General features: G+C 41.0%; 1 protein-coding gene across 8 annotated transcripts; it reads right to left on the reverse strand.

Annotated features, from left to right (window-relative positions):
- Nucleotides 1-48: 48 nt before the first annotated feature.
- Nucleotides 49-24,081, reverse strand: KASH5 (KASH domain containing 5). 8 transcript variants are annotated; one of them, XM_082197024.1, is made up of 16 exons: nt 23,690-24,077; nt 21,994-22,163; nt 21,333-21,449; nt 20,293-20,473; nt 19,077-19,238; nt 18,539-18,656; nt 18,085-18,135; nt 17,612-17,689; nt 17,442-17,498; nt 16,567-16,626; nt 13,874-13,938; nt 11,310-11,397; nt 10,818-10,925; nt 4,798-4,847; nt 4,117-4,227; nt 49-1,526 (listed from the first exon to the last, which is right to left on the reverse strand). In XM_082197024.1, the coding sequence occupies exons 2-16, from the start codon at nt 22,067-22,069 to the stop codon at nt 1,331-1,333; spliced, it is 1,518 nt and encodes a 505-aa protein (XP_082053150.1). In that variant the 5' UTR covers nt 22,070-22,163; nt 23,690-24,077; the 3' UTR covers nt 49-1,330. The 8 variants fall into 8 exon arrangements, with proteins under 8 accessions (XP_082053150.1, XP_082053151.1, XP_082053148.1 ...); XM_082197025.1 differs by having other exon boundaries at nt 10,818-10,922; nt 23,595-24,077; XM_082197022.1 differs by having other exon boundaries at nt 23,595-24,077.
- Between the last annotated feature and the right edge of the window lie 139 nt (nt 24,082-24,220).

A 24,220-nucleotide genomic window follows, 5' to 3' on the forward strand; every position in this document is an offset into this window, starting at 1 on the left:
TACAAGTTATCCGCTATTCAGTTATTGTTCTGTTCTCTATGTCCCCCCCCCTTTTGACTTCATATGAGTATCACTGGAAACATATGACAAAAGAAAACCAGACTGTTATCTCTGTAACTGGCCTTCTAGGTACTCCAGTACCTATTTCAGGGATAGTTGGGGTAGGGGCACAGCTTTTCAAGCAAAAATATTTTTGTAGTGTAGATGAAAGTGTTCCTTGCTTAATTTTTTTTTTAACTGATGGATGCTGCTTCTGAAAGGAATTTACTGAGTTTGGACGGATCCCCCCCCCCCGGTGGTCTTAACCATACTGGAACCCCTTTTATAATATGTTTTGCTACTGTTCTTCTCTCTGTGATGGAAGGGGATGGAGAGAGGCTTTAGATAAGAAGCCTCCAAGGTCCATAATTTCTGGACTTTCTTGCCAACTCCTGCAAAAGTAGCAAGGGGTGAAGCTTGGGTGTGTGTATCAGTCAAGCACCCCTCCTGCTGATTGTCCCTTCCCTATCTGGCAAATGCAAATTTGGGGAAATCATGTGTTTGCTGCATCATTTGTAGTTCAAATCTGCAGCAGCTGCAAAATAATTGCAATGGTCAGGGTAAGGCAAGCCTAGGGTGAGCTAATTCTTGAGGGTAGGCACTCCTTAGAAGGCTAACAAATGGATAGGAATATGACTGGGGGCTGCAGAAGAGAGGGGCCAGGCACCTCATGATATGGGAGACACTGCATAGCTATTCATGCCATCCTTACAACAAGGAGGGCTACATTTTAGAAGGGATTTGAGATTTTCAGAAATTCAAACATTCTCAGGATGCACGGTAAAAGCATTCCATGCCTGTGCAGATGCCTCCTAACACACCTTCAAAATTGTTTGTGGGCCTAATACTGTGGTTAAATGGGCCTGTTCTAGAAAACAGCCCCATTGCCTTTAGCCAAACTCCTCACCTGCACTTTTGTTTATATGAAAGAAGACCTTTTGCTTTTCCTGAACGTGATTTTTATTAGGCTGAAGAGGCTTCTCTTAAAGATGCCTAAAAATGCAACATTTGAAAATGGACAATAGTCTACTTTTTTTCACAAGTCACAAAAATCATGGAATGTTAGATCCCGGTCAACAGAGTGCTTATCATCTATTAGGGGGGAGCAATGAGCTGTCTGAATGTCCCACAGACTTAGCAAAAAATAATAATTGTGAATGTTGTGTCCACACGAAGCTTAAACTTAAAAGTGGTTCACTCCATTTATTTTTTACAGGTTCTTTTATCTGTCTTGCATCAGGACTTCTTAGCAGCTTCCTTTTGTCTCCACAAACTAGGAAAGGGAATGGTGTTAGGTGGGTGGTGGCTGTAGATACTGCAGTTGCAACTGAGGCCAAGAGCATCCCTTGGATTCAGCCCAGGCAGGTTGTTGGTTGAGCGGTAGCACTAAGAAGGAGACTGCAAGCAGTGCAATGAATGCAGGGAGCCCTAGAAGAACCAGATTCCAAAGGATGTGCAGTAAGAGGCAGCTGGATGAGACCAGAAACCTGTGTGGAGAGAGGACATCGTGCTGTTCTTATTCCTGTGGGATAATTTCATACCACCAACTTCAACAAACCCGTTCCAAGTTAACAAGTTTTGGAGGGGGTGGTGATAAGGAGACAAAAGCAAAGAGGAGAAACAGCCATTGGGGAGAGTTGGGAAAGTTGATGGAAGCAGTTGTGGTTTTCAGATAAGGCAGCAGAATCTCCAAAGAACAGCAAGGTGGAGCAGGGTGTGCAACATTGAACCACCCTGCTACTTTATATTGTAGACTGCACCTATTTTACTGTGGCCACCTGGGAACAGGGTAGTAAAAAGTGTGAAACACTAATACTGCCAGGAATGTAAGAACAATTATGTGCAGCTTTCTCTCTGCGGGAGACCATGCAGTGTTTATGTGAGGGCCACTGGAGGGTGTTCCCCACCTAGACATGTCTTGTATTACCATCACTGGTGGGGGGGACAAAGACTCCAGAACAAGTTGTGAGGATCCACCCACTATGACCTCACCCTTGCTTGGACCGTGCAAAGCAGGAGCAAAAGGGGAGGAACTCCCCCTGCCAAGGGAAGTTGTGGAGACCAAGCAGCAAACTTCAGCACTGGATAGGAGGTGTCAAGTACTGCAGCCCATGTTGGTATAGTTGCCTTCTTGTGTTGTCAGTTACTGAGATTCTTGTCAGGAAGTAGGTAGTGCATTTCATTTCTCCACGTCTTTTTAGAGACAAGTTCAAAAAGCTATGTCACTTAGTGATAGACGTTTGGCAGGCCATTGGACAACTACCACTAAGCCCCTAAGTCAGAGATTTCCAAACTGTGTGTAGTGTGTCGGCTGCAATGTGCAGGTGTGTTGCGTGAACGCTCCCCACACTCCTCCAGGGCTGGAAAGGGGTTAGTTTAACTTCAGGTTTGCTAGTAAAACTGAATGACTGTGTTGCGAAATGATGCATGACTTTAAAAGTGTGTCACCAACAAGTTTGGAAAGCTCTGCCCTAAGCTGCTGGGGAAGTCTGCCAGTATCAAAAGCATCCCTGGAGGAAGTCTGCTACCCCAGAGAATAGAACAGTGGCTAAGTCACAGTGTTTGATGGAGCTGGTGTTGAGCAGTTAGTCTATGGCTTGGAGACCACAGGTCTCAACACCATCTGCCACTCCAGAGCTTTCCCCCAAAGGGCCCACAGGCATGAGGCTCTAGTACGTCATTCCTAAAGACTGGGGTGGCAGAAGTCAATAAGACAGCCATCTTCTGGACAAACAAGGCATAAACAGTGCCTGCCCAGTAGAAGTTTACTCCCACCAGAGGAACACTTTCTAAATACCGTATTTTTTGCTCTTTAAGACTCCCTTTTTCCCTCCTAAAAAGTAAGGGGAAATGTGTGAGCGTCTTATGGAGCGAATGCAGGCTGCGCAGCTATCGCTGAAGCAAGAACAGCAAGAGGGATTGCTGCTTTCACTGCACAGCGATCCCTCTTGCTGTTCTGGCTTCTGAGATTCAGAATATTTTTTTTTCTTGTTTTCCTCCTCCAAAAACTAGGTGCGCCTTGTGGTCTGGTGCATCTTATAGAGCGAAAAATATAGTAGTTTGATTTTCTGAATCAAAGGCTAGAAGGGAAGCAAAAAGTAGTGGCCAAGATGCGCTTGGAAACTGAGTAGAATAAATGCATACTAAGAAGAATGGGAAAACTTAACGAAAGTTAGAGCAGATAAATACCCCACACCACCTGGATGGATTCAGACTCTGGTTTATAAATTTGTTAAATAAACAAATTAGAAAACAGGCTTTTTTTCTACTCCAGCTGTGTGCAGTGAGGAATCCCAAAGTGACACTACTGCAGCGCTCAAGAGAGAAATGAGCAGGAACTTGGATGTGTGCATGGAGCTGGAGGGCACATTAACCTATCTAGCTTTAGATGTTACCCAAGTGGGACTGTACAGATTTAGAGCGTATATTGAGACTGTCCAGAGAACATGAAGAAGGGTGAATGGGCTAGCTGCACACTTTGTGTCCCTTAATTTCTATACCAACAGGCAACTACAGTATAGTTTGCCTTGAAGCGAACCTAACTGCCTGGGAACCCTTAGTCCTAAATTCAAATATGTGGGGCTAAGCATGGTTACTCAGTAGTGGAGGAAAGGTACCCTACTTGGGTCTGAAAGTGATCCCCTTTAGTATTCACAACACTCACAGTGTATGGGGTCACAATACACTGACAGTGTCTTCTGCAGCTGAATTCTAGCTCTGCATCGATATCTAGACAGCAGCTGTAAGAAATCTGCTAAAGGTGTGATTGATATATATATATATATATATATATATATATATATATATATATATATATATGCAGGTTTTGGTGTCTTCGGGTGTCTTCCCGTGTAAGAGTCGGGGTGTCTGGGCGACGTTTCGACGAGGTCTCACTCGTCATCTTCAGGCTGGGAATCTACTTCAAGGTAAAATTCTCTATAAGGCCACATAACCCAATGTGGCAGGAAAGTTTTTCCACAGCATAAATCTTACAAAGGAGTTCCAACAGTGAGGCACAAATCACATCCTTGTCAAAACTGTCTGTGACAACTGCAGTAGTTCGCAGTAGTTCCTGACCTTTGAAGCAGGATTTCAAACAAGTTTTCATTTGACTTCTCCCTAACAGTTGGGATTAGCTCGCCACACACTGGGACTAAGGCTTGTTCCTGAGAGGCTGTTGTAGAATCTCTGAAGAGCCAAGCACATTAAAACACCTCATATGTCAAAATACTTCATTTGGAACATTTGTTTCCTATCATTTGTTGCACCACAGAAGCATATGCATAAGTTTAAAAATTCATCTCATCCTGAACATGGTGCTTTAATTTGATTTCACCACTATGCATCTGGTATTAACAGCAACTATACACTGGAGAGGATTACAGTCAGGGATTTGGGCAGCAAGGCATATTCTTTCTATTTTTCTTTACAATTAGGGCTAATCCAGGAACAGGCTTGTGCCTATATCCCAGCTTCAGACAGTCCTTGAAACAGTGCAAGAAACCAACTGTTCCTGGAGCATATGCTATATAAGTCATTTTCAGTTTCATATTACTTTCTAGACTGACCTATTTGAAATTGATTCTTTAAACCTTCTGTGTGGGAGATTATGCTCATGTTTTGCTGATTAGAAACATGATTACAAAGTGTAGTATGATAAAGTGCCCTCCTAAAAACAAGCTGTTTGTTGCTCATCCATTGTACTTAAAGTAGACCACCTCATCTTGCCTTATGGTAGGGGCCAACATGCACACTTACGATTCTGCTGAGCTGAGCAGTGTGGTTTCTGGAAAGGTAGAATACACAGCCTTGGGGAAAACAAAATTGATTGGTGTGATGAAGATGTTTTTTAATGCAAATTAAACAAATTATACCTACATACTAGCCGCCTTATTATTTCTCTCCTGTCTGAGAGTCTGTTACCTTGCAGTGCGTTTGATACACCAAATGACTCCTCATGAAATTTGAAAGTTTTAATTCTTCACAATGCTTTTAAGAAATATGTTCCACAAATGCTGTACCTAGTCTATGTGCAACCTCCCCCCCCCCAACAATTTTACACAGCCTTGAACATGCTTTTCACAGTATGCAAAGTCGTCATGCAATTGCAGCACATCAAATGCTCTGTAGTTAACTATGTAGATGAAATCAAACTCTTTGAGAATGTTAACGAACATTCATAAGGAAAGTTGTCGTGGAAAAGAAAGGCTTCTTTAGCAAACATATCACCTGAAGTGCATTTCCTATCCTTATCCCTAAAACAGACTTATAAAATGTAAGTAATTTGCAGTTGTAAGTAACATTCCAGTTATATCCAGGATCACTTCCAGTATTTCTTGCTCTTTATCTTTCAGTAGTGGTGGGGAGCCTGTGGCCATGTAGTTGTTAGTGGACTTCAGCTCCCATAATCTCTTACTCGCTAGGGCTGATGGGAGTTTGGGGTCCAGCAACTCTAGAGGGCCACGAGTTCCCCATTCCTGCTCTGCAGCTTTTTCCTTGGTTCTTTCATCCTGCTTCCCCCTTTGGCCCTCCAGATGTTTTGGGACTACAACTCCCATGATCCCTAGCTAACAGGACCAGTGGTCAGGCTTGATGGGAATTGTAGTCCCAAAACATCTGGAGGGCCGAGTTTGCCTATGCCTGTACTACAGTTTAGTCCCCAAACCCAAATGGTAGGTACAATCTCTTCCCATTGCTACTTTTGAAAGAGATTTATTTTGAATCCTTTGGCCATCTTATGCCTGTTTCAGAACTGAGTGCTAATATTTTTCTAGGACTGTTGTACTTCCTGTTTCAGGGGAGGTCAATAACCCCCATGAGGACCAGAAGAGTGCTGCAAGGAGTGCAGAGAAAAAAAACGCCATGCTGCACCTGTAGAAGCAAAACCAAATGCCTTCATCTACCTCAACAGCAGTAAAATACATCTCTCCCTTCTCTACAACCACAGCTGGCGCTGTAACTCTCCAAAGGTTTGACTTTACCCCCGAAGCCACACTCTTCCATTGTCTCCCGAGACAGAAAGATGCCAGCAATAAGGGGGAACCTCTCTGTACATGTATAGAAAACTAACATTTCACTGGCATGTTAGCATTCCATGCGCAGGTTTTTTTAAAAAATATATACAATCCCTCCTCCACACATCACACACACCTGCTGCCTAAAGCAGGACAGTCTTGAGCAAGTATTATCATTGACTTATTTAAGGTATAAACTGGCCATTTTTTCCTTTTTAAAGAGGCGCCTTCACAGCAGAAAAATGATGAAGATAAGTTGGCATCACCCAGAATGTACACCAATGCTTTTCAGAGGTTCAACAAAAATGTGGGAGAAAGGAGTGATTGCTTCTGCCTAGTTGTTGTTGGCATCCATCTGTCTCAAGACAATGGAGTGTGCCTTCAGGGGTGAAGTCAAGCCACTACATTAGCAGCAACAAAGTGACCTCCCCGGGGCACAAGCCTGGGCTGTGTATGGAGGCCCTGGGCTACTCAAACAACAAGACCCCCCTCTCAGACTCGTTGATGTAGTCCAAAGGAAAGCAGTGCAATACGTTTGGCACCAGCTTGACTGCAGGAGTTGCCAGAAGGAGGCATACAAAGTGCTGTCCAACCATCTTTGGAACCAAAAGGTTGGTAACCCAAAAGGCAGTGTAGCTGACACCTATCTCTTTCATTGGAGGAGTATGGTTTCTTGGCATACGTGTACTTTCAGCTGCCTCATTCCAAGGACAGAACAACCCAATGATGGAGGCTGTTTCCACAAAATGAAGGGAAAATAGAAGGGTATCTAGTTCCATCAACTATAAACAGAGGAAGGAAAGAGTGATGAGTCTTCTTACTGATATGAATCTTTGGCCTTCTTCAGCATCATTCAGAAAAGGAAAATCTGCTTCTGAGTTTTCTTGTAACTAAAATCCAGTACAATCAAACAAATGTTGAGATGATGGAGTCAGGTGGTGGCTGTTACGGGAAGCAAGCCCCATTTGCAGTAAATAACCCAACATGGCAAGTAATTGTGATTTTTGTATAAAAGGCACTAGACTCAGATAAAGGTTTTTCTTCTTCTTCTTTGTCTGATCCTTTTCTCATCTAATAGAAAAGCAATTACCTTTCAACAAGGTACAAGCTCCCGTATTTGCACTTGGGTAGATGGAAAAACAACTCTTTGGCCTAGGAAAGGGTAATTTGCAAATACAATGTGGTAGAGACACATTATCTCATTGTAAAGAAGGAATTTTTCATTAGTCTAAATAGAATGAAGAGAGGCTGTCCACTCTTTCTTTTTGTTCATCCTAGCTTTAGGACCATTAGTTATATGCCTTAGAATACCAGACATCAAGGGAGTCCAAACTGGAAAACAAAACTATATGATTGGACTGTTCACTGATGATTTAATGATTATGACACCTGACCCGCTGAACATGGGAGCAGCAAGACTTCAAGAGCTTAACAACTTCATAATACTATCAGGCCTGCAGGTTAACTTCTCAAAATCTGAAGCTTTATGCTTCAATGTACCACTCAGCATCCAAAATTCATCCACAGAACTCACAGGCATTAGACTGTCACATGAAGCTAAGATAGTTGGGAATAAGTATAACAAGAAACCTTAACAGACTCTATTCACAAAACTATGCCCCTGTATGGTGGCCAATTCTTTAAACTTTGGGGGGGGGGGTCTGGTATTTTTCTATGTTAGGGGAAGAGGGGAACTTTGGAAGGAACTTAGAAGGGCATATTTTAAAGGTCTAACAGCCATTCTTTACCTTGCTGCATATTTTGTGCTTTTAAATCTCTGCTGGGGTTATATCACCAGAGTACTCGCCCCAAACCTGGATGTTGGCATCCAGGGAATTCTCTTCTATACCTATTTTTTTTCCTTGCCACCAACAAGATCATCTGATCTTTGATCTCCCTGCTGGGATGCTGATGATAGGCTGGGTAAATAAAGTATGTTATGTGTTTCATTATTATTTGTGATAAGATGGGTGACACAATTGTTTCTAAGTATTAACTGAAAGGGGAAACCCCGGCAATACTGGATTCCTGCTTTCTGCCACTGATCTGTATATTTTTTCAAAGCCTGTTTCCAACTGTGTGTAGCTGGACAGAGATTAGAATATTGGTGCCCTCCCATTCCAGACCTTCTTTATCTCTGATCACGTTCAAAACGATTTCTTTAGCTGAAAGGTGTGAAAATTTTACCAAGATGTCTCTCAGTCTGTTGTTGTTGGACTGCAAACTAGAACCAGAGTGATAAGCATTGTCAGTGTCAGTAATGGCAGGCAGGCATTATTTGATTAATCAATATAAAATGAAGGATTTAGTATCAGACATTTCTGAGTCTCTTCCAAGCCTCTTATTTTAACATTTAAATGGTGCAAAGCATTGTCTGACATTTCCGAAGCTGGATATCTTTAGCTCAGTCAGACAGCTTTTAAATTCTTTTATAATGCTTAATTCCCATTTTAGTTGTTTCATTTGCTATTGCAGCAACATCCAAGACTGTGATTCTGTCTAATCCAATGAAGTTTCTATAGGTTTTAAGGCCGATTTTCACTCTTCCTGCAGATCATGTTTAAAATCTTGCTTCAGTTTGTCGAGAAGTTAGCTCTAACAGCATAAAACTTTCCATTACCTTGTCCTTTTTTGACAGTTTAGTTGTCTTGGCTACCATCATGGGCTTTTCCTCTTCTCCTGAAAGCTCCACAACCAGGATCAGATCTTTCCATTAAATGTAAGATCAATATATTTTTGCCTTTAAATTCTTTCCTTTTGCTACATCTCCCTTATCGGCATTCACAGTATCATTGATTTTTTAGTTTAAACAGGAATTAGAGCCTGATTTATGGCAACAATGGTCAGAGATAAAGACTTATGCTACCAATTTTGATTGGTGACATCCAGTGCTATTTTTCTAGGGGAGAAAGGTGCCAGAACCCACCATGAATGCCTCTTTTGTTCTCTTATAATGGCAGTGGCACCCGCCTGAGAGGTACTGGAACAGAGTTCCAGCTAAACTTCCAGACTTTGGTGATAAGAAATGTGACTGAAAATGCACTGGAAAGTGCATAACACTTGCTTGACACAATGTTGTCTAATCCCCCTGCAAACTAATTCAGGGAGGCATATGGTTTTCAGGATTTTTGTCAGAATCCTAAAAACTGTTCCTTGAAAATGTACCTTTATTGAGAAATGCTGTGTGTGGTCATTTACATGTAAAGTAAGCATTTCCAGACATCTTCTGATGTCAGTGTATACCTCAAGAAAGGGGGGCGGGGTGAAACTATCTCCACTAATGCAAACTATCATAACCTCCAGAACAGTATTATTCAAAATAGTACCTTCTTAGATACTGAGCAGCTAATGTCTTTTTGTTAGTATTCATACTAAACTTCCCTACTGCTAATCATGTCCCTGTTAGCTCCACCGGTGCCCGTTTTGTAATTGAACACAGACTGTGTAGTCTGTGCACCCCCCAGGAAACCTAATGGGCTTTTCATTTTTCTGATGCCGATGCCAGAGTCCCGCTTTCCCTTGAAAATGAGGCTGATGGGCCATATGTCTCTCCAAACTTTCAGCGTTGGCTTTGCTTCTATGACTTGCCATGGCAAAAACACCCATTTAAACTGTCATCATCTGGCTCATATATGATTATGGAGGTAGGAGAAAAGGCTCCTCTTCACTACAACATGACAAACAACATATTCCCTTCAATCAACTGGATAGCAAATGCTCTTTAAATAGGAGGAGGAGATTAAGACTGTAAACAGTGTGCTTGCCTTGTGCAGCTTGCCGTCTTCCAGCTCCTACATCTAATGTGGCTTCCCCCCCCCCCCATTCATGTCCACTAGTATATGCCCAAGTTAACAGGGGTCTTTTTCAAGATGCAATGACAGGGCACGCTTTATCAACACCCACCCATACCGTCCTCAGTTCCTCCCCTCCAATTGCCAACAAAATGCTACTGCAACTTGCATAATAAAGAAACAGCTTGATTTCACAAAACCCCTTTAACAAATAGGGCAAGCGAGAGCACAACTGACTCCACCCCAAAGGCATTAGCCACAATGTCCAATTCATAAGATTTCTGGTCATGCACTCTTCTTAAACTGAGCAGGGGACTTGTTCATATTTTCAGCACCATAACTCTACACCTACACAAATTCCTACATGTTTACAGCAAGAAAAAGGCAACAAGTCCCATCCACACTTTGATGTGACAGCAAATGCATGTCTACCAGCTGGAAGCCACAGTATTCTTGGTGCTTTTGCTTATGTTGTATTCCAATTTGTAGACAGAGAGAAACAGAACAGTGGGAGGCTGCTGGGATAATGAGTCACATCGTAAACTGGGTCCTTAGTATTAAAGTATATCTTGGCAGGCCTCAAAACTAGAGTTCAGAGAAAGGTTACCAAGGTAATGAAAGATAAGACTATGGATCATGCTCTATTTTCTAGAAAAAGAAATATATACAGCACGTGGCCCAACAACACAAAATTTGAGCTAGCTCCAGATATCAGTAGGTAAAAAGTTATTTTGAGAAAATCAGAGGTGTGTGCTGTGGGATGGGGTAGTCAGATCAGTTTTTGAGATGACTTTCCATTTTTGAAACAGGGGTCAAAGCTTAAAAGTGCTGCTTGGTGTGAAGTCAATCTAGTTTCAATATTACTAACAGCATACTGGTAGCTTTAATTCAGCAAACATGTTCTCTGGAATAAAAGGAAGAAAACTTTGTTGTTATTTCTTTTCTTCTTACCACTTGTGAATTCCACACTTACCCTTTCCGCCAAAGATCCAATGTCACCTGAAGCCAATGGATCTGTCACCAAAGATGTCAACATCCCACACAAAGGACTAGGCAAATCAGCCTCCTCGCCAAAATGCTGCTGAAGACAGCAAGGGACTATCATCATTTTATAGTCCAATAAATCTTAAGTCTTTCTTCAACATACACTTCTGTGACACAGGTGCTGCTTTTCTCCAATACACAAAAGTGTAATATCTTGTTACTGGCAAAATGTAACAGCACAACAGCAGTGACTACGAGTGTTGTCATTGTGTGAGTATCACAGGCGGTACTGGATAGTGCCTGCAACATCACTAGTGCTGAGCAACAACTCCCTTCAAACTAGATAAATGTGTAACCCTGTACAGCAAGCATCTACCCAAGACTCTGGGTTTGTCTGAGTTAAGTCTTGAGATCCTTTCCATTTATGGTGAGAGCAATGGTAAGACATTCCAAGAAGCAATACTCATTTGTGGCTTCTTACTCTCTGTGATTCTTCAATTTCCATCCAGAGTGGCTGTGCAGGGGCCTGTGAGCAGGTCTTCACATTTTCTAGGAAATCTCCTGGCAGCCTGCATCAAAAAGAATGTTAACAGGTCATTGTGTCAAACAGAACTGCAAACAATTATAATGGGAGTTTGCATGAATCTCCTTGGCCACATCACTAAGGATCAACAACTTACCTTGTCATTAACAAAGCAAAATTAACAATAAAAATTAACATAAAAATAACAACATAAAAATTAACAACACTTTTAGTGCTCTTCTACACTAGAATTTCCTCTGGAATTTTCATGCTTTGCTCACTTACAGTTTATGCGTCATCTGCATGATGTTATCAAATCATTGTCCTCCTGGGTTCTCCCTATGGTGAGTCTGTCTTTTGTTCAGACTATACTAGCACAATCTCCACAGGGGTAGATCACCTCAGTACTATCATTCTGTATTTTTCAAAAGCTGTACAGTGATATACCAGGTGGGTGTACCTATCATCATGTATCTATTCTTTCACACACCTTCACTATTACCCTTTCTGGTCAGTGCTACTTTAATAGCATGCTTATTTTTAATTACTCTCTTAATTCACACTAAAACACCTTTTCAACTGTAATTTAAAAACATATTATTAAAATATTTCTCCAGGACTGCTTGGTGTTCTTTAGTACATTTTTTTTTTAAATGAATCTTTAAAAACACATGCAGCCTTTCTGGTTGGAATCATTTCTTAATCGGTTAATTTGTGCCAAAACAGTTTTTTAGTTTAGCCTTCCTCTTTTTTTAAAAAAAAGTTTTTATAATCCCACAATAGCACCTAAATAAAAACAAAACAAAACACTTTTTCCATTTACTATTGCAGCAGGAGATAGGAGGTTTTATCAGTCAGTTATGAAAGATGGTAAGCTTGGATGCAACCCAATTTGTTTTTAAAAGACTTTCTGTTTGTATCTATCAAAGACTATTTAGGTCTGGATAACATTAGGATAGCGAGGTAGATTAGATCACCTTAATATATATTTTTCCAGCTCTGATTTTAAAAATCAAAATGACTCCTTTAGTAGAAGTGCAAACCCCTGTCTCACTAAAGTGCAAAGCAAAATTATCCATGTTCGTAACACACCCAGACCTGACCTCAGTGTCTCCCTAGCAAGTCAGAACAAATTATTTCAGATTCTTAGTGCTAGTCACAAAGAACTGGGTCACAGAACATGATGTGCGTGCGTAAGAGAGAGAGATGGACAGGTCTCGGAGAGGACAAAACTAATTTCTCTTGAGACAGCAAATTAAGCTGCATCTGTTCCATTTCTTGAGCACTCCCAAGGTACAACTACCTGGGGCCAAAGAAATCATTCCCTAAACATTCCAGCTCCCTGCTCAGTTGCCTTGTGGACTTGTTAAGTCTTTAAACAAAAAAAGAAGAAGAACAGAATGAGAGCAATAAGGTTGATATGAACAACCTCATTTAGTCTTGAACAGATCATGCAACTATGAACTGTCCCCTCTGAGGAAAAAGCTGTCTGCTTTCACTGTCTGAATATCTGCCTCCAGGGGGCACTCAATTTTAACAGCTTTACCAGAGCTTAATATTACACTACTGAAAAAGTATTGAAAAATTACTATTAATAATATAAAGAACAATTTTATTTATGCATTTAGTTAAAATTTGTATCCTGAAACATCACTAAACCTCAGGGTGAAGTACCACAATTTAAAACTAGCACTTCCAAATACAAGGGAATTAAACAATACATGCTAAAACCCCATATGCTTCAGAAGCTTAATTTTATGCAATTAAAATTAAATGAAAAGGTCTTGCTAACAATCCTCAAAAACATAATAGCTTACTTAGGGGTACACTCTGAGAATATGATTCATACAGAATTCAAGCTAATCATAAACAGGGAGCATTTTGACAATTGCCAGTTAAAAGAATGAAATAATTAAATCATTTTGAAATTGCTTTTGGGATTTTTTTTTATTTTTTTTTTTTAAATTCAAAAGCATTTCACTGTCCCGAAAGGATAATTCTTAGTTTAACACAATAATGATTTTACAGACAACTGTAACAAAAATCATAGAGCAATCCCTGGCTGGACACCACACCATCCTTTATACTAGATACATGTGGGCTTGCTGTATCCTAGGTAAAGGTAAAGGTACCCCTGACCATTAGGTCCAGTTGTGACTAACTCTGGGGTTGCGGCGCTCATCCTGCTCTATGGGCTGAGGGAGCCGGCGTACAGCTTCTGGGTCATGTGGCCAGCGTGACTAAGCCGCTTCTAGTGAACCAGAGCAGCACACGGAAACGCCGTTTACCTTCCCACCGGAACGGTTCCTAATTATCTACTTGGACTTTGACGTGCTTTCGAACTGCTAGGTTGGCAGGAGCAGGGACAGAGCAACGGGGGCTCACCCCGTCACGAGGATTCGAACCGCTGACCTTCTGATCAGCAAGTCTTAGGCTCTGTGGTTTAACCCACAGCGCCACCCGCGTCCCTGCTGTATCCTAACCACCCCCCAAAACACCTAGCTTATTCTGGCAACACTTACACGTATTGGTCCTGATAGGATTGGGACAGGTGTTCTTGAAGTCTGCTAACTTCCAGTTTCAGTTCCTAATGGAGATCACAAAGAGAACCTGATGCACAAGTATGGTAGCTACTATACTAGCACAAAGTAAAGTGGGGAAGTCTGTATGGGTCTACCTTGCAAGGTCTTGTGTTAATTCTATAAACTTTTCAATGTTTCTTTTTTTAAATGTTTATTCAATTTTCAGTTTAACATTTCAAAATAAACAATTTACATAATACCATATAATCAGCGGCTTCCCTCCTTCCCCTTCCATGGTTCATTTTGTTTGCCTATTATACCTGCATATTTTACTATAACCACTTTAGTCAGTTCTCTAATCGTACAATACTCAAATATTAGTTAACCTGTTGAATTTATCTTAATGCTGCCAGCATTTTCAGCTGTGTGCAATTATTTTCCATATACTCAACAAAAGATTTCCATTCCTCTTCTTGCTCTCTTATTCTATATGTTAGACCTGCTAGTTCCACAAATTCTATCATCTTAAGTTGCCAGCTACAAGGGACCTCCCTCACTTTCCATTTTTGGGCTAATAATACATGAGCTGCTCTTGCAGCATACATCAATTTTTCTGACACCTGGGAACTTCTGCTTGAACTATTCCTAACAAGAATGCCTTTGATCTTTTTGGGAAAGTTGTTTTAAACCTTTTTTCATCTCATTGTAAATCATTTCCCAATACTCCTTAACCTTTTTATATGCCCACCACATATGAAAAAAGGTTCCCTCCATTTCTTTACATTTCCAACACAAATCTGATTCTACTTTATACATCTTAGCCAACCTACTCAGAGTTAAGATACCATCTATGGATCATTTTCATGTGATTCTCTTTCAATGTGCAGTAAATTTCAAATCATATCTTTTTTCCATTCTTTGAGGCAACTTAAATTATTAACAATCAGGATCGTTTGGAATACTTTTAGGAAGTACAGTGGTACCTTGGTTCCCGAACGGCTTAGTTGCCGAATAAATCGCAAACCCAGAAGTGTTCCAGTTTGTGAATGTTTTTCGGAAGCCAAACATCCAACACGGCTTCTGCTTGAGTGCAGGAAGCTCTTGCAGCCATTGGAAGCTGCGCCTTGGTTTTCAAATGGATTCAGGAGTCTGTTTGACAGATTAAGTTTGAGAACCAAGGTACCACTGTATATTAATTTTGATGGCTGAAATTTAACCTAGTAGGGAAAGCGTCATCCTTTACCATATTGCCAACTCTTTTAAAATCTCCTTCCACAGTTTAATATAATTATCTTGAAATAAGTTGAGATTTCTCACGGTCAGCCAAATCCCCAAATTTCTCGACTGCTCGTCCATGTTTTTGACTAACATCTTGGTCTTTTCTGTGTCTATTTTAAATCCTGCTACTTCTCCAAAACATTTAATTTGCTCTAATGCCTCAGAAAAACTTATGTTATGTTGTTCCAATGTTAACTCCACATCATGTGAAACTTTTCAGTTTCATTTGTTTAAATATCAAAGAGTTATGTTAGCAGTTTTTGCACTGTATGCATACTGCCCCCCATCCAGTAGTCTATGTGTTCCTTTTCCTAGGGTAGCCTCTGCTATCTGTCATAGACTGAAGATGAGCCTTTGGGGTCTACAACTGTGAACCTGTTATTCATCATTTCCCATTCCTTATCATTATGGGGGATACCTCTGGTTAATACACAACTAACTAACTCCAAATAAAGCTGCCAGTCTGCTGATGGGGGCATCTGGATGAGAACATGTGATTACCACTGTTGTAATATCTGCACGGGACGCGGGTGGCGCTGTGGGCTAAAGCCTCAGCGCCTAGGGCTTGCCGATCGAAAGGTCGGCGGTTCGAATCCCCGCGGCGGGGTGCGCTCCCGCTGCTCGGTCCCAGCGCCTGCCAACCTAGCAGTTCGAAAGTACCCCCGGGGGCAAGTAGATAAATAGGTACCGCTTACCAGCGGGAAGGTAAACGGCGTTCCGTGTGCGGCTCTGGCTCGCCAGAGCAGCGTTGTCACGCTGGCCACGTGACCCGGAAGTGTCTCCGGACAGCGCTGGCCCCCGGCCTCTAGATGTGAGATGGGCGCACAAACCCCAGAGTCTGTCAAGACTGGCCCGTTTGGGCAGGGGTACCTTTACCTTTACCTTAATATCTGCACTAGCTGTCAATCTACTGCCAAGCTGGGATAAAGATCCTCATATTGTCTTATGAAGCCCTGAACAACTTAAGTCAAGAGTACCTTGGGGACCACCTGAACCCTTATATCCCTGCTTGATGACTGAGATGATCTTCAGGAGCATTGTTGGAACATTGTTGGTTGTTTCCCAAGTTGGTGAGGATCATTTGACAACAAGAAACCCAAGACTTTAGTGTCATCAGCCCAGTATCGTGGAGTACTCTGACAACAGAGATTTAGCAGGTGCCTTCTGTTTCAACTTTTAACCTCCTGCTGAAAACTTTTCTAGTCCATCAGGCTTATGCAGGCAATTAAGAATACATCTTTCCATAGTAGTTGACTATTTTCTGATTTTAACATTTTTACATGTTTTTTATTGTACGGTTTTACATATTTTAAAAAATAAATAGCAATGTATAAATATTTTTATAAATAAATAATTGTTCACCCTATACTGTAAAATATATATATCACTCTAGATTCCTCCTAGTCCCACATTACCTGTACTACCATTCTGTATTCATCCAAGGTGACTGTTAGTTCTTCAGCGTGTTTTGTTTTCTGTGAACACAAAACATAATCAAACATAATAAAAACCAAACAAACAAGAAAGTAACTCAACCTTATCTCAAAGCAAACCATAATCTTATAGAACCTCTGTCACCAAACTAATTTCTCAAAATATGTATGGTTTCTTTTCAGAACCAAGTTATGTCTAGAGATGAGGTTGCAGTGACACCTAGTGATCCCTGAATACAGAGACAAGCCAAAGCTGTAAAAAATGTCAGAGGAAGGATGCATATAATACTTCAAAGATTATCATGTCATACAAATAAGACCATAATGTTTAATCAATTATAACTTTAAAACTATTGTTTTTACCCATGTGGAACTAAAATCAATCAAATAAAAGTTGTGCAACTAATCACAATTAATCAACTAAGATTTGTTTAATTAGGTGGCAATGTAACGTACAAACTAGCAACTTATCATGATGTCATGTACTCATTCAGAAAGTTTCTTTCCCAATGGAAATGCAGGGAAATTGTCTTCATGACACAGGTGGATGCTGCAAATGACTCCCTGTTCATACCACTGGAAACTACCACTCAGTCCATGGACTCACCAATGTACAAAATTGTTCAATGGGTAACCTGTGATTAAACCCAGTGTGTTGACAGGATAGCAAGAACTCTTTTCTTCCATGCAAAGAGGTGTGCAACTTGAAAATTCACCACATTACGAACAATATGTGGTGCTACTATCACCCACAGTGTCACTGAACCCAGGAAAACAGATACTCCCAGACGCTCACCTCCATCATAGCACCTTAATTTCAGACTTCCAATTTGTCATTTTTCCTATATATACCTCACCTCATTTAGGGCAGCATCTTTGCAGGAGATAAGGTTTTCATATTCAGAGATCTGGGACTGCAAGAAGAAAGCAGAATACAAATAGATGCCCTCGAGTTATAGTCACAAATCCATACTACAAAAACAGCAGTCATCTGACAAACTAGTTGAACATGGCTATTTTTAAGTACCTTCATTTTAGCCTTCTTTGTAAACAGGTCTTTGATTTTACACTTTGAGCTTTCTTTCTCCAGAAGCAGTTTCTTGTTCTAGAAGACAAATGCAACAGACTTTTAACATTACTATCTCCCATGTGCTGCATCAGTTTGCTATTACACAGCCTCTGGGGGTTTTTTTTAGATTAATAAGGAAGATATCCATTCTGAAGGGATCTCATGGTGTGTACATATGTGTGATGATTTCCTGGAAGAGGACATGTCGTTTCTTGTATGGAATTTCATTGCACATGCAGTGACTTGTATGTAATGGGTGCTTATTCTCCATTGTGCAGTTAACAGCTGAGATTTCACCTCTACTGTAATGCCACAAGTGCAAACAGCAGTAACCTGCACTGAACCACATGCATCATTTTCTTACATTTGTGTTATCCTACAGCTGACATGGCTGGTTTTACTTTTTTAAAGTCCCCATCGCCCCTGCTCACCATCTCCTGCACTTTATCCAATTGAACAGAAAGGAACTGCTGCTCTTTTACCTAAAGTTTGGAAGGGAACGTTACAGTTTGATTAGCCTGTATGAGGATCCAGAATTCCAATATAACATTTTTCAGCAAAAGGATAACCTGAAGTGGTTTGTGAAAGCTTCTTGTGCAGATATATTATCCAAACAGGCATAAACAGTAGTTTCTAAAAAGCCAGCTGTCACAAGTTCATCTAAGAAGCTTTACAGAATTATCCACATGCACAACACATTTGCATGTGTATTCAACTACGTGAACTCCTTTCTTCTCTGTTTCAGAAGAACTGGCTGAGATAAAAACCCAAGCTCTCCAACCCAAAATCCAAAATGTCATTTGAATAACTCAAACAAATTGAGACAACGGTGTGTAAGCTTTACAAAACAGGAAAGTTTACCAGAAACCAAACTGAAGCACCTACCAGCTGTCGGGCTTGTGTGTGCAGTTTACTATTTTCTTCTTCCAGACTTTTTGAGAAAACCTTCAGATCCTCTAATTCATTTGCCATGACCCTAGCTTGTTCTAAGGCTGGCTGGGTGCTGTAATAAAGAATGGTGGTTGTTTAGTTATAATGATCTGAATTCTATCTCCAAACTTCACTATCATCACGCTATGTGAGAAAGACCCAAGAACTGGAGGTGAAACAGGGGGTTGAAAAGTAAAAGAAAAGCTTAATCCAAACCCAAACATATGTTGAGTAGGTAGCACTGTACTCAGAAGGGAAGGAAATAGGGAATGGTATTAAAGGTAAGGAAATACATGCAAATCAGAGGGTACAGTGTCAGATTACAATAACTCTTTTCAGCACAACCAATGGCCCCTCAATGTTCCATAGATTCAACAAAGCTCTTGCCCCACTTCCTACAGCCCTGTCTTCATTCCTGACTAAATCTTCTACTATTTGCCTTCTTGTATTAGTCATAATTAATGATACCAGGTCAAGCACTTCCAACATTTACCCTTTCAGCTTCCCCTTCAGGTCACAGATCTCCTCAGAGAGTCTTGAGTTGAGCTCTTCTGCAGCCTCAATAGTCTTTTGCAGCTTGGTGTTCTGCACTGCTAGCTGCTTGTTGCCATGTTGCAGATCTTGGATGCTGTTTGTTAGGTCTACAGCATCTTCCCTTTTGTTAGGAAAAAGCAGGTGGGAAAATAAGCCAGAATTATATTTTCCCTTTGTTTACATCATGAATCCTGTTACATCAAATCCTGTTTTTCCTTCCTCTGAAGGTGATCAGAAGGTGGATAGCCTTCACCAATTTTCTTTAAAAAGGAAGAGAGAAAATAATCCAAAGTAAAAAACGTTTTGCATATCTATTTATATTAGGCCTCACAGAACTCTTGGAAGGCAGGAAAGACAGTGGTACCTCAGGTTAAGTACTTAATTCATTCCGGAGGTCTGTTCTTAACCTGAAACTGTTCTTAACCTGAAGCACCACTTTAGCTAATGGGGCCTCCCGCTGCCGCTGCACCGCCGCTGCACGATTTCTGTTCTCATCCTGAAGCAGAGTTCTTAACCCGAGGTAATATTTCTGGGTTAGCGGAGTTTGTAACCTGAAGCATATGTAACCAGAAGCGTATGTAACCCGAGTTACCACTGTATTAGTGAAGCTGGAGATTAATCTGAAAAGCACAACATGTACAGCAACATTCCCTAAACCAAAAATACAACTCCAATCAGCCTCAACCAGCATTGCTAGTGGTCAGGGATGATGGGAATTGTAGACAAAAATCTTTGGAAAGTCACCACCAGGGCAAGACTGATGTAGAGTCTCAATTTTTTAAAATGTTACTATTATGCTTTCTTAAAAGTTGAGAAAGTCGCATATTCATGTATCTTCTCCATCCTCCATGCATGCATGCATGCATGCAAGCAAGCAAGCAGCATTAAAGTTCAAGCACAAATTCTGGCCAGGAAAAATACATTGGGCGGGAGAGGAGCATGGCTCCAGAAGATGTATGGCCTGGGGAGAATTCTGAGGGCCAGATAAGGAGGCCTGCATTTGGCACCCAGGCCTGAGGTTTACCATACCTACTCTAACTACTCATCATCTTAAAAGAAAATTCACCATGCCTCAGGTTCCCTTAGAATACTAACAATACAGACATCTCTCAGGGAATTTAATATTGAAACCAAGGCCATGTGTAAGGCAATATCTGACTACTACAATTACTAACCCCTCTTGTCGACAGTCTGAGATCCAATCTTTCATAACTGCACAGAAGGTAGAAAAATCAACAGCAATCCCTCTCTCTTGAGGGTCCAACCTCTTATACAGAGACCGAAACCTCCAGTCTTCACAGTTCTGCCCTGTCATCTCCTGCAAATATTCAATGATTCGGAAGACAGACACCTCTCCTATAACCAGAATACAGGTAGACAGAATTACACAGGTACGTAGAAAACTCAAGTATAAAAATTGCATAGAACAATAAATCTGGATTTAGTTGTCTCTGCTATCTACCAATGCAAGCTATTATGATATGTTTTATACGTCTTTGTTTCTCCAGTTTAGAAAAAATGAGGCATTTGTAACTGATAAAATCGTCAGTCATAAATATATGAACTGTATATATAAACTAGTCTACATATCTGTATTGTTTTAAAATACCCCATAGCAGTAGCTCACAAAGCAGTTTTGCTTGGTCTGAAAAGTAATGTGAATTTATATTTAATTTTTAATCCATTAACTTCTGGTCTCCATGATTAAAGAAAATGAGTGATGTATCAGGAACGAACCTTCAAGAAAAATAGGATTTTTAAAGGAATAGTAGCTTTGTACCACTGCTTCCCTTTCCCACCCACTTCCTTCTTATTATCACTTATTTTCTTGTCTTTTCTTCACTTTCTATTATACCTTAAGTAAAATAAATTTATGTAACTTTGAAGTACTGGGAGGAGTCCTGGATAATGTCTATCAATGAATGATTTTTATTTATTTTTTTGCACATCCTAGTCAATAAAACTTTGTCTAAGAAGAAGAAAGTATTCCATCTTTCTGCTAAGACTTATTGTCATTAAAGTTGACCTGGAATTGTGTACTTCTTCAATACAGTGATGTTAGGCTCATTGACAAAATGACATATAGCCAAGAGTCTATAATATATAACCTGATGCTAAACTATCCTGAAAGGTATTTGCACATCTTAACAAAAAACTGATTTCCCAGCAGTTTTGAAGACTGATAGTTTTCAACTGATATTTAAAAACTTTCTACCTGTTTGTTCTGGATCACAGGCCTTGAATGTGCATTTCAGAACATGTTCTTCGGAGCACTGGCTTGCATTCAGGGTGATATTCTTGCTGCTGACGCCAATGCTGTCCTGTGGCATTGCTAAGGAACATGAGGAAGTAATATTTATATAAATGATTTTTTTTCTAAGCCTAGATTATCTGCAGACCAAGTCATCCTTCTGGGGCTGTTATGAAATGTTTATTACAACCCCATTACTGAGGTGAGGGCATCTCAATCTGCTTGATAAAACCTTGGTAAATCAGCTGGGGGGAAACTATTGTGGAAATCATATGAAATGGGGCACTTTCAGATGACCTTTTTACTGAGCATGTATCTTGATTTGTCTATAGGGAGATTTATTATGTTACCTCAAAGCAAGTGTTAATTCAAACTTTCCAGTGCATTTCCCCATCACTTTCCTTTTCATTAAAAGTCTGATCTTTTGGGGAAGCAGGTTTGTTCCTCCTTATTACTTAATTATAACTGTGTGACCTGAATTTACTGATATGTGACTGAATCCCAACCAAAAATGGCAACAGTCTGGAAGTGCCCTGAGGAAGGGGAAGTGGTTCCAGGAGCAGATGTTTCTGATGCAGTTACAATACTGTTACATGACTGGCAGCTTAGAATGACCAATGCCTACTTTCTCTCGACAAGAATGCAGTTAACTGTCCAACTGCTTCATTTTCAAGTGACTTGTAATAAATATCCTCCATCATCACACACAGGTAAGTTCCTCGACAATCAGAACTTGGTTCCACAGATGCGTTCTTATCCAGGAAAAATAGATTATAAGGTCACTTCTGTGTGTACCTGCAACAAGCAAAACAAGAACATAATTCCAGTATCTGTGAAGCAAAAAAGCTACTTTGGTAATTTGCCAGGCTTTGTGAAAGTAGCAAAATTAAACTCATTTGGACTGCCCCAACAACTTCATCTGTTCGAAGCACAAGTTTCATAAGACTTTAAGGCTATGTAACACTATACCCACTTATCTGGGAGTAAACTTCCTCAAACTCAGTAGTACTTACTTCTGAGTAGACATATACAGTGTATAGGACTGCTGTGTGAAAGTTAAACCTGGCTTAAACATTGCATTAAGAAATACAATGATAAAATAGGGAGTTACTTTCATATCTCTTTGTGCGGCAGTAGCATGGATGTAGTTGACTAATTTGGAAGGTTTTCTTTGCTAACATCAGAATTATATTAGAAAACAGTATTTTCTCTCCTAAAGGGCACCCTGTGCTGTGTGTGCACAACAGGCACAGGATTTCAGTTGTATCATAGTGCCGTGGACCTTGGATTGACTTTATGATTTGCCATTTCACATATGTGAAGTGACCCCCAAATTTAGGTTTATTTAAATCAAAATAATGTATAATTAGGTTGAGATCCCTCCCTATAATGGTGTGGTTTTAGTTCGAACAAATTAATTGGGGAGTCCAACCTTCTGTGAATGGCGTATTCTATGGAGGTGATGCATGGGGTTGGCACATCTTTCTTTTTCTCAATTCAGAAAAAAGCTGTTTTTGGGGGTGAAGGGATGCATTATTGCATGAGAAACAGGACAGGATAGATATGGATTGCGTATTCACTGCTTCACAAACCAGCGGTGGGAGGGCATTTGATGCAGAATTAACAAGTGTACGCAGCCACAGTATTTAATCCAAAGTAACAGTTTATTTGGTAAAAGAGTATGTATTAATAGCTGTGGAAGGCCACGTTGCATTTGAAAGGGGGGTAATTAGTGTTTTTATTGATTTCTTGTGGATGGCAGTAGCGGTCTGAGGCAGGTGAGGAAAGCTGTTTTTGAACCGCAATCCCGAGCCGAAAGTTTGGCTTTGGCTGTTCCGCCTATGAAGGCAGCTCAGTTAACAAGATATAGGGATAAAGGGCTGGTAGCCATATTAATATTTCTCCGCAGGTCGGTACAAACCCCAAGGTCCTTGGACAGAAGAATATTTTTAACCGTGACTGCTTTTTTAAATACATTTTCAATGGCAATGGATATTTTAAGTGTCTTTAAATTTGTTTTCGAACTTGTGCCTGCCGCAGCTGGTCTCCTCAGGGAGGAAAATAAATTCAGTCAATAATTAAAATTTCAATAAATAAATAGCTCGAGCATGCTTTGTAGCTTGCTGTGTAGCAGCTTAGCCATGAAGCGAGATTTTTGGAGACCCTCAGCCACGACACGGGTTAGGTCTAAAGGTTCGCCTGCGAAGAGAGAAAGAGGCGTTAGACCAACTGAAACGGGGCAGATCTGTCCAGAAAGGAATCTACCGCCGGGGGGGGGGCGTGCAGGAAGGCCGTTTAGCGGGGACTCTTTGTTTTCGCACCGCGCAGCTCTCTCAAGCAGCCTTTATTCGCGAGGCTGAAGAAGAGCAGCCCCTCACACGAGAGAAGCCGAGGTCGAAGCGTCCGAGCGAGGGAAGGAGACGCGGACGGAGAAACCTTTCCTCAGCGAGAGCCGCAGCACAAGCGGAGATACCCCTCCGCCGCGGCCTCCAGAGAGCGGGAGACGCGGAAAGCCGGACTCGCGCGCCGAGGCGTTGCTATGGGAGACGCAGGGAGAAAGGCGGGAAAACGCGGAAGCGGCGACTCTTGCGCCTGTTCCTTGGGCCCGTCGGTGTTTCCTTAGGAAGGTGGAGAGCCAGGAAGCTTCTCTGTCAAGCCTTCCTCCACCATGGAAAGATGTGCTCGCCTGCTGGCTAGCTCACTCTCCACCAAACTTTTCTAGCCAGCTATGGGCGTAGCCAAGGGGGGGGGGAAACAGCTGACTCTCATTAATCAATACTGTACAAATCTAAGGTTCTGCCCCCACCCCTAACAAAAATTTCTGGCTACGCCAATGTAGCTAGCTAGCCCTC

The sequence above is a fragment of the Podarcis vaucheri genome (genome assembly GCF_965113315.1).
Source record: "Podarcis vaucheri genome assembly, chromosome: 13".
NCBI lineage: Eukaryota > Metazoa > Chordata > Lepidosauria > Squamata > Lacertidae > Podarcis > Podarcis vaucheri.

What these genes read in the sequence shown, in the direction of transcription:
- KASH5 (XM_082197024.1), bottom strand. Translation starts at nt 22,069, where the DNA reads ATGATGGAGGATATTTATTACAAGTCACTTGAAAATGAAGCAGTTGGA. An exon ending in TGCATTCTTGTCGAGAGAAA is followed by an intron (nt 21,450 to 21,993) that starts GTAGGCATTGGT and finishes CATGTTCCTTAG; the next exon opens with CAATGCCACAGGACAGCATT. An exon ending in AAATTGAAGAATCACAGAGA is followed by an intron (nt 10,926 to 11,309) that starts GTAAGAAGCCAC and finishes TGCTGTCTTCAG; the next exon opens with CAGCATTTTGGCGAGGAGGC.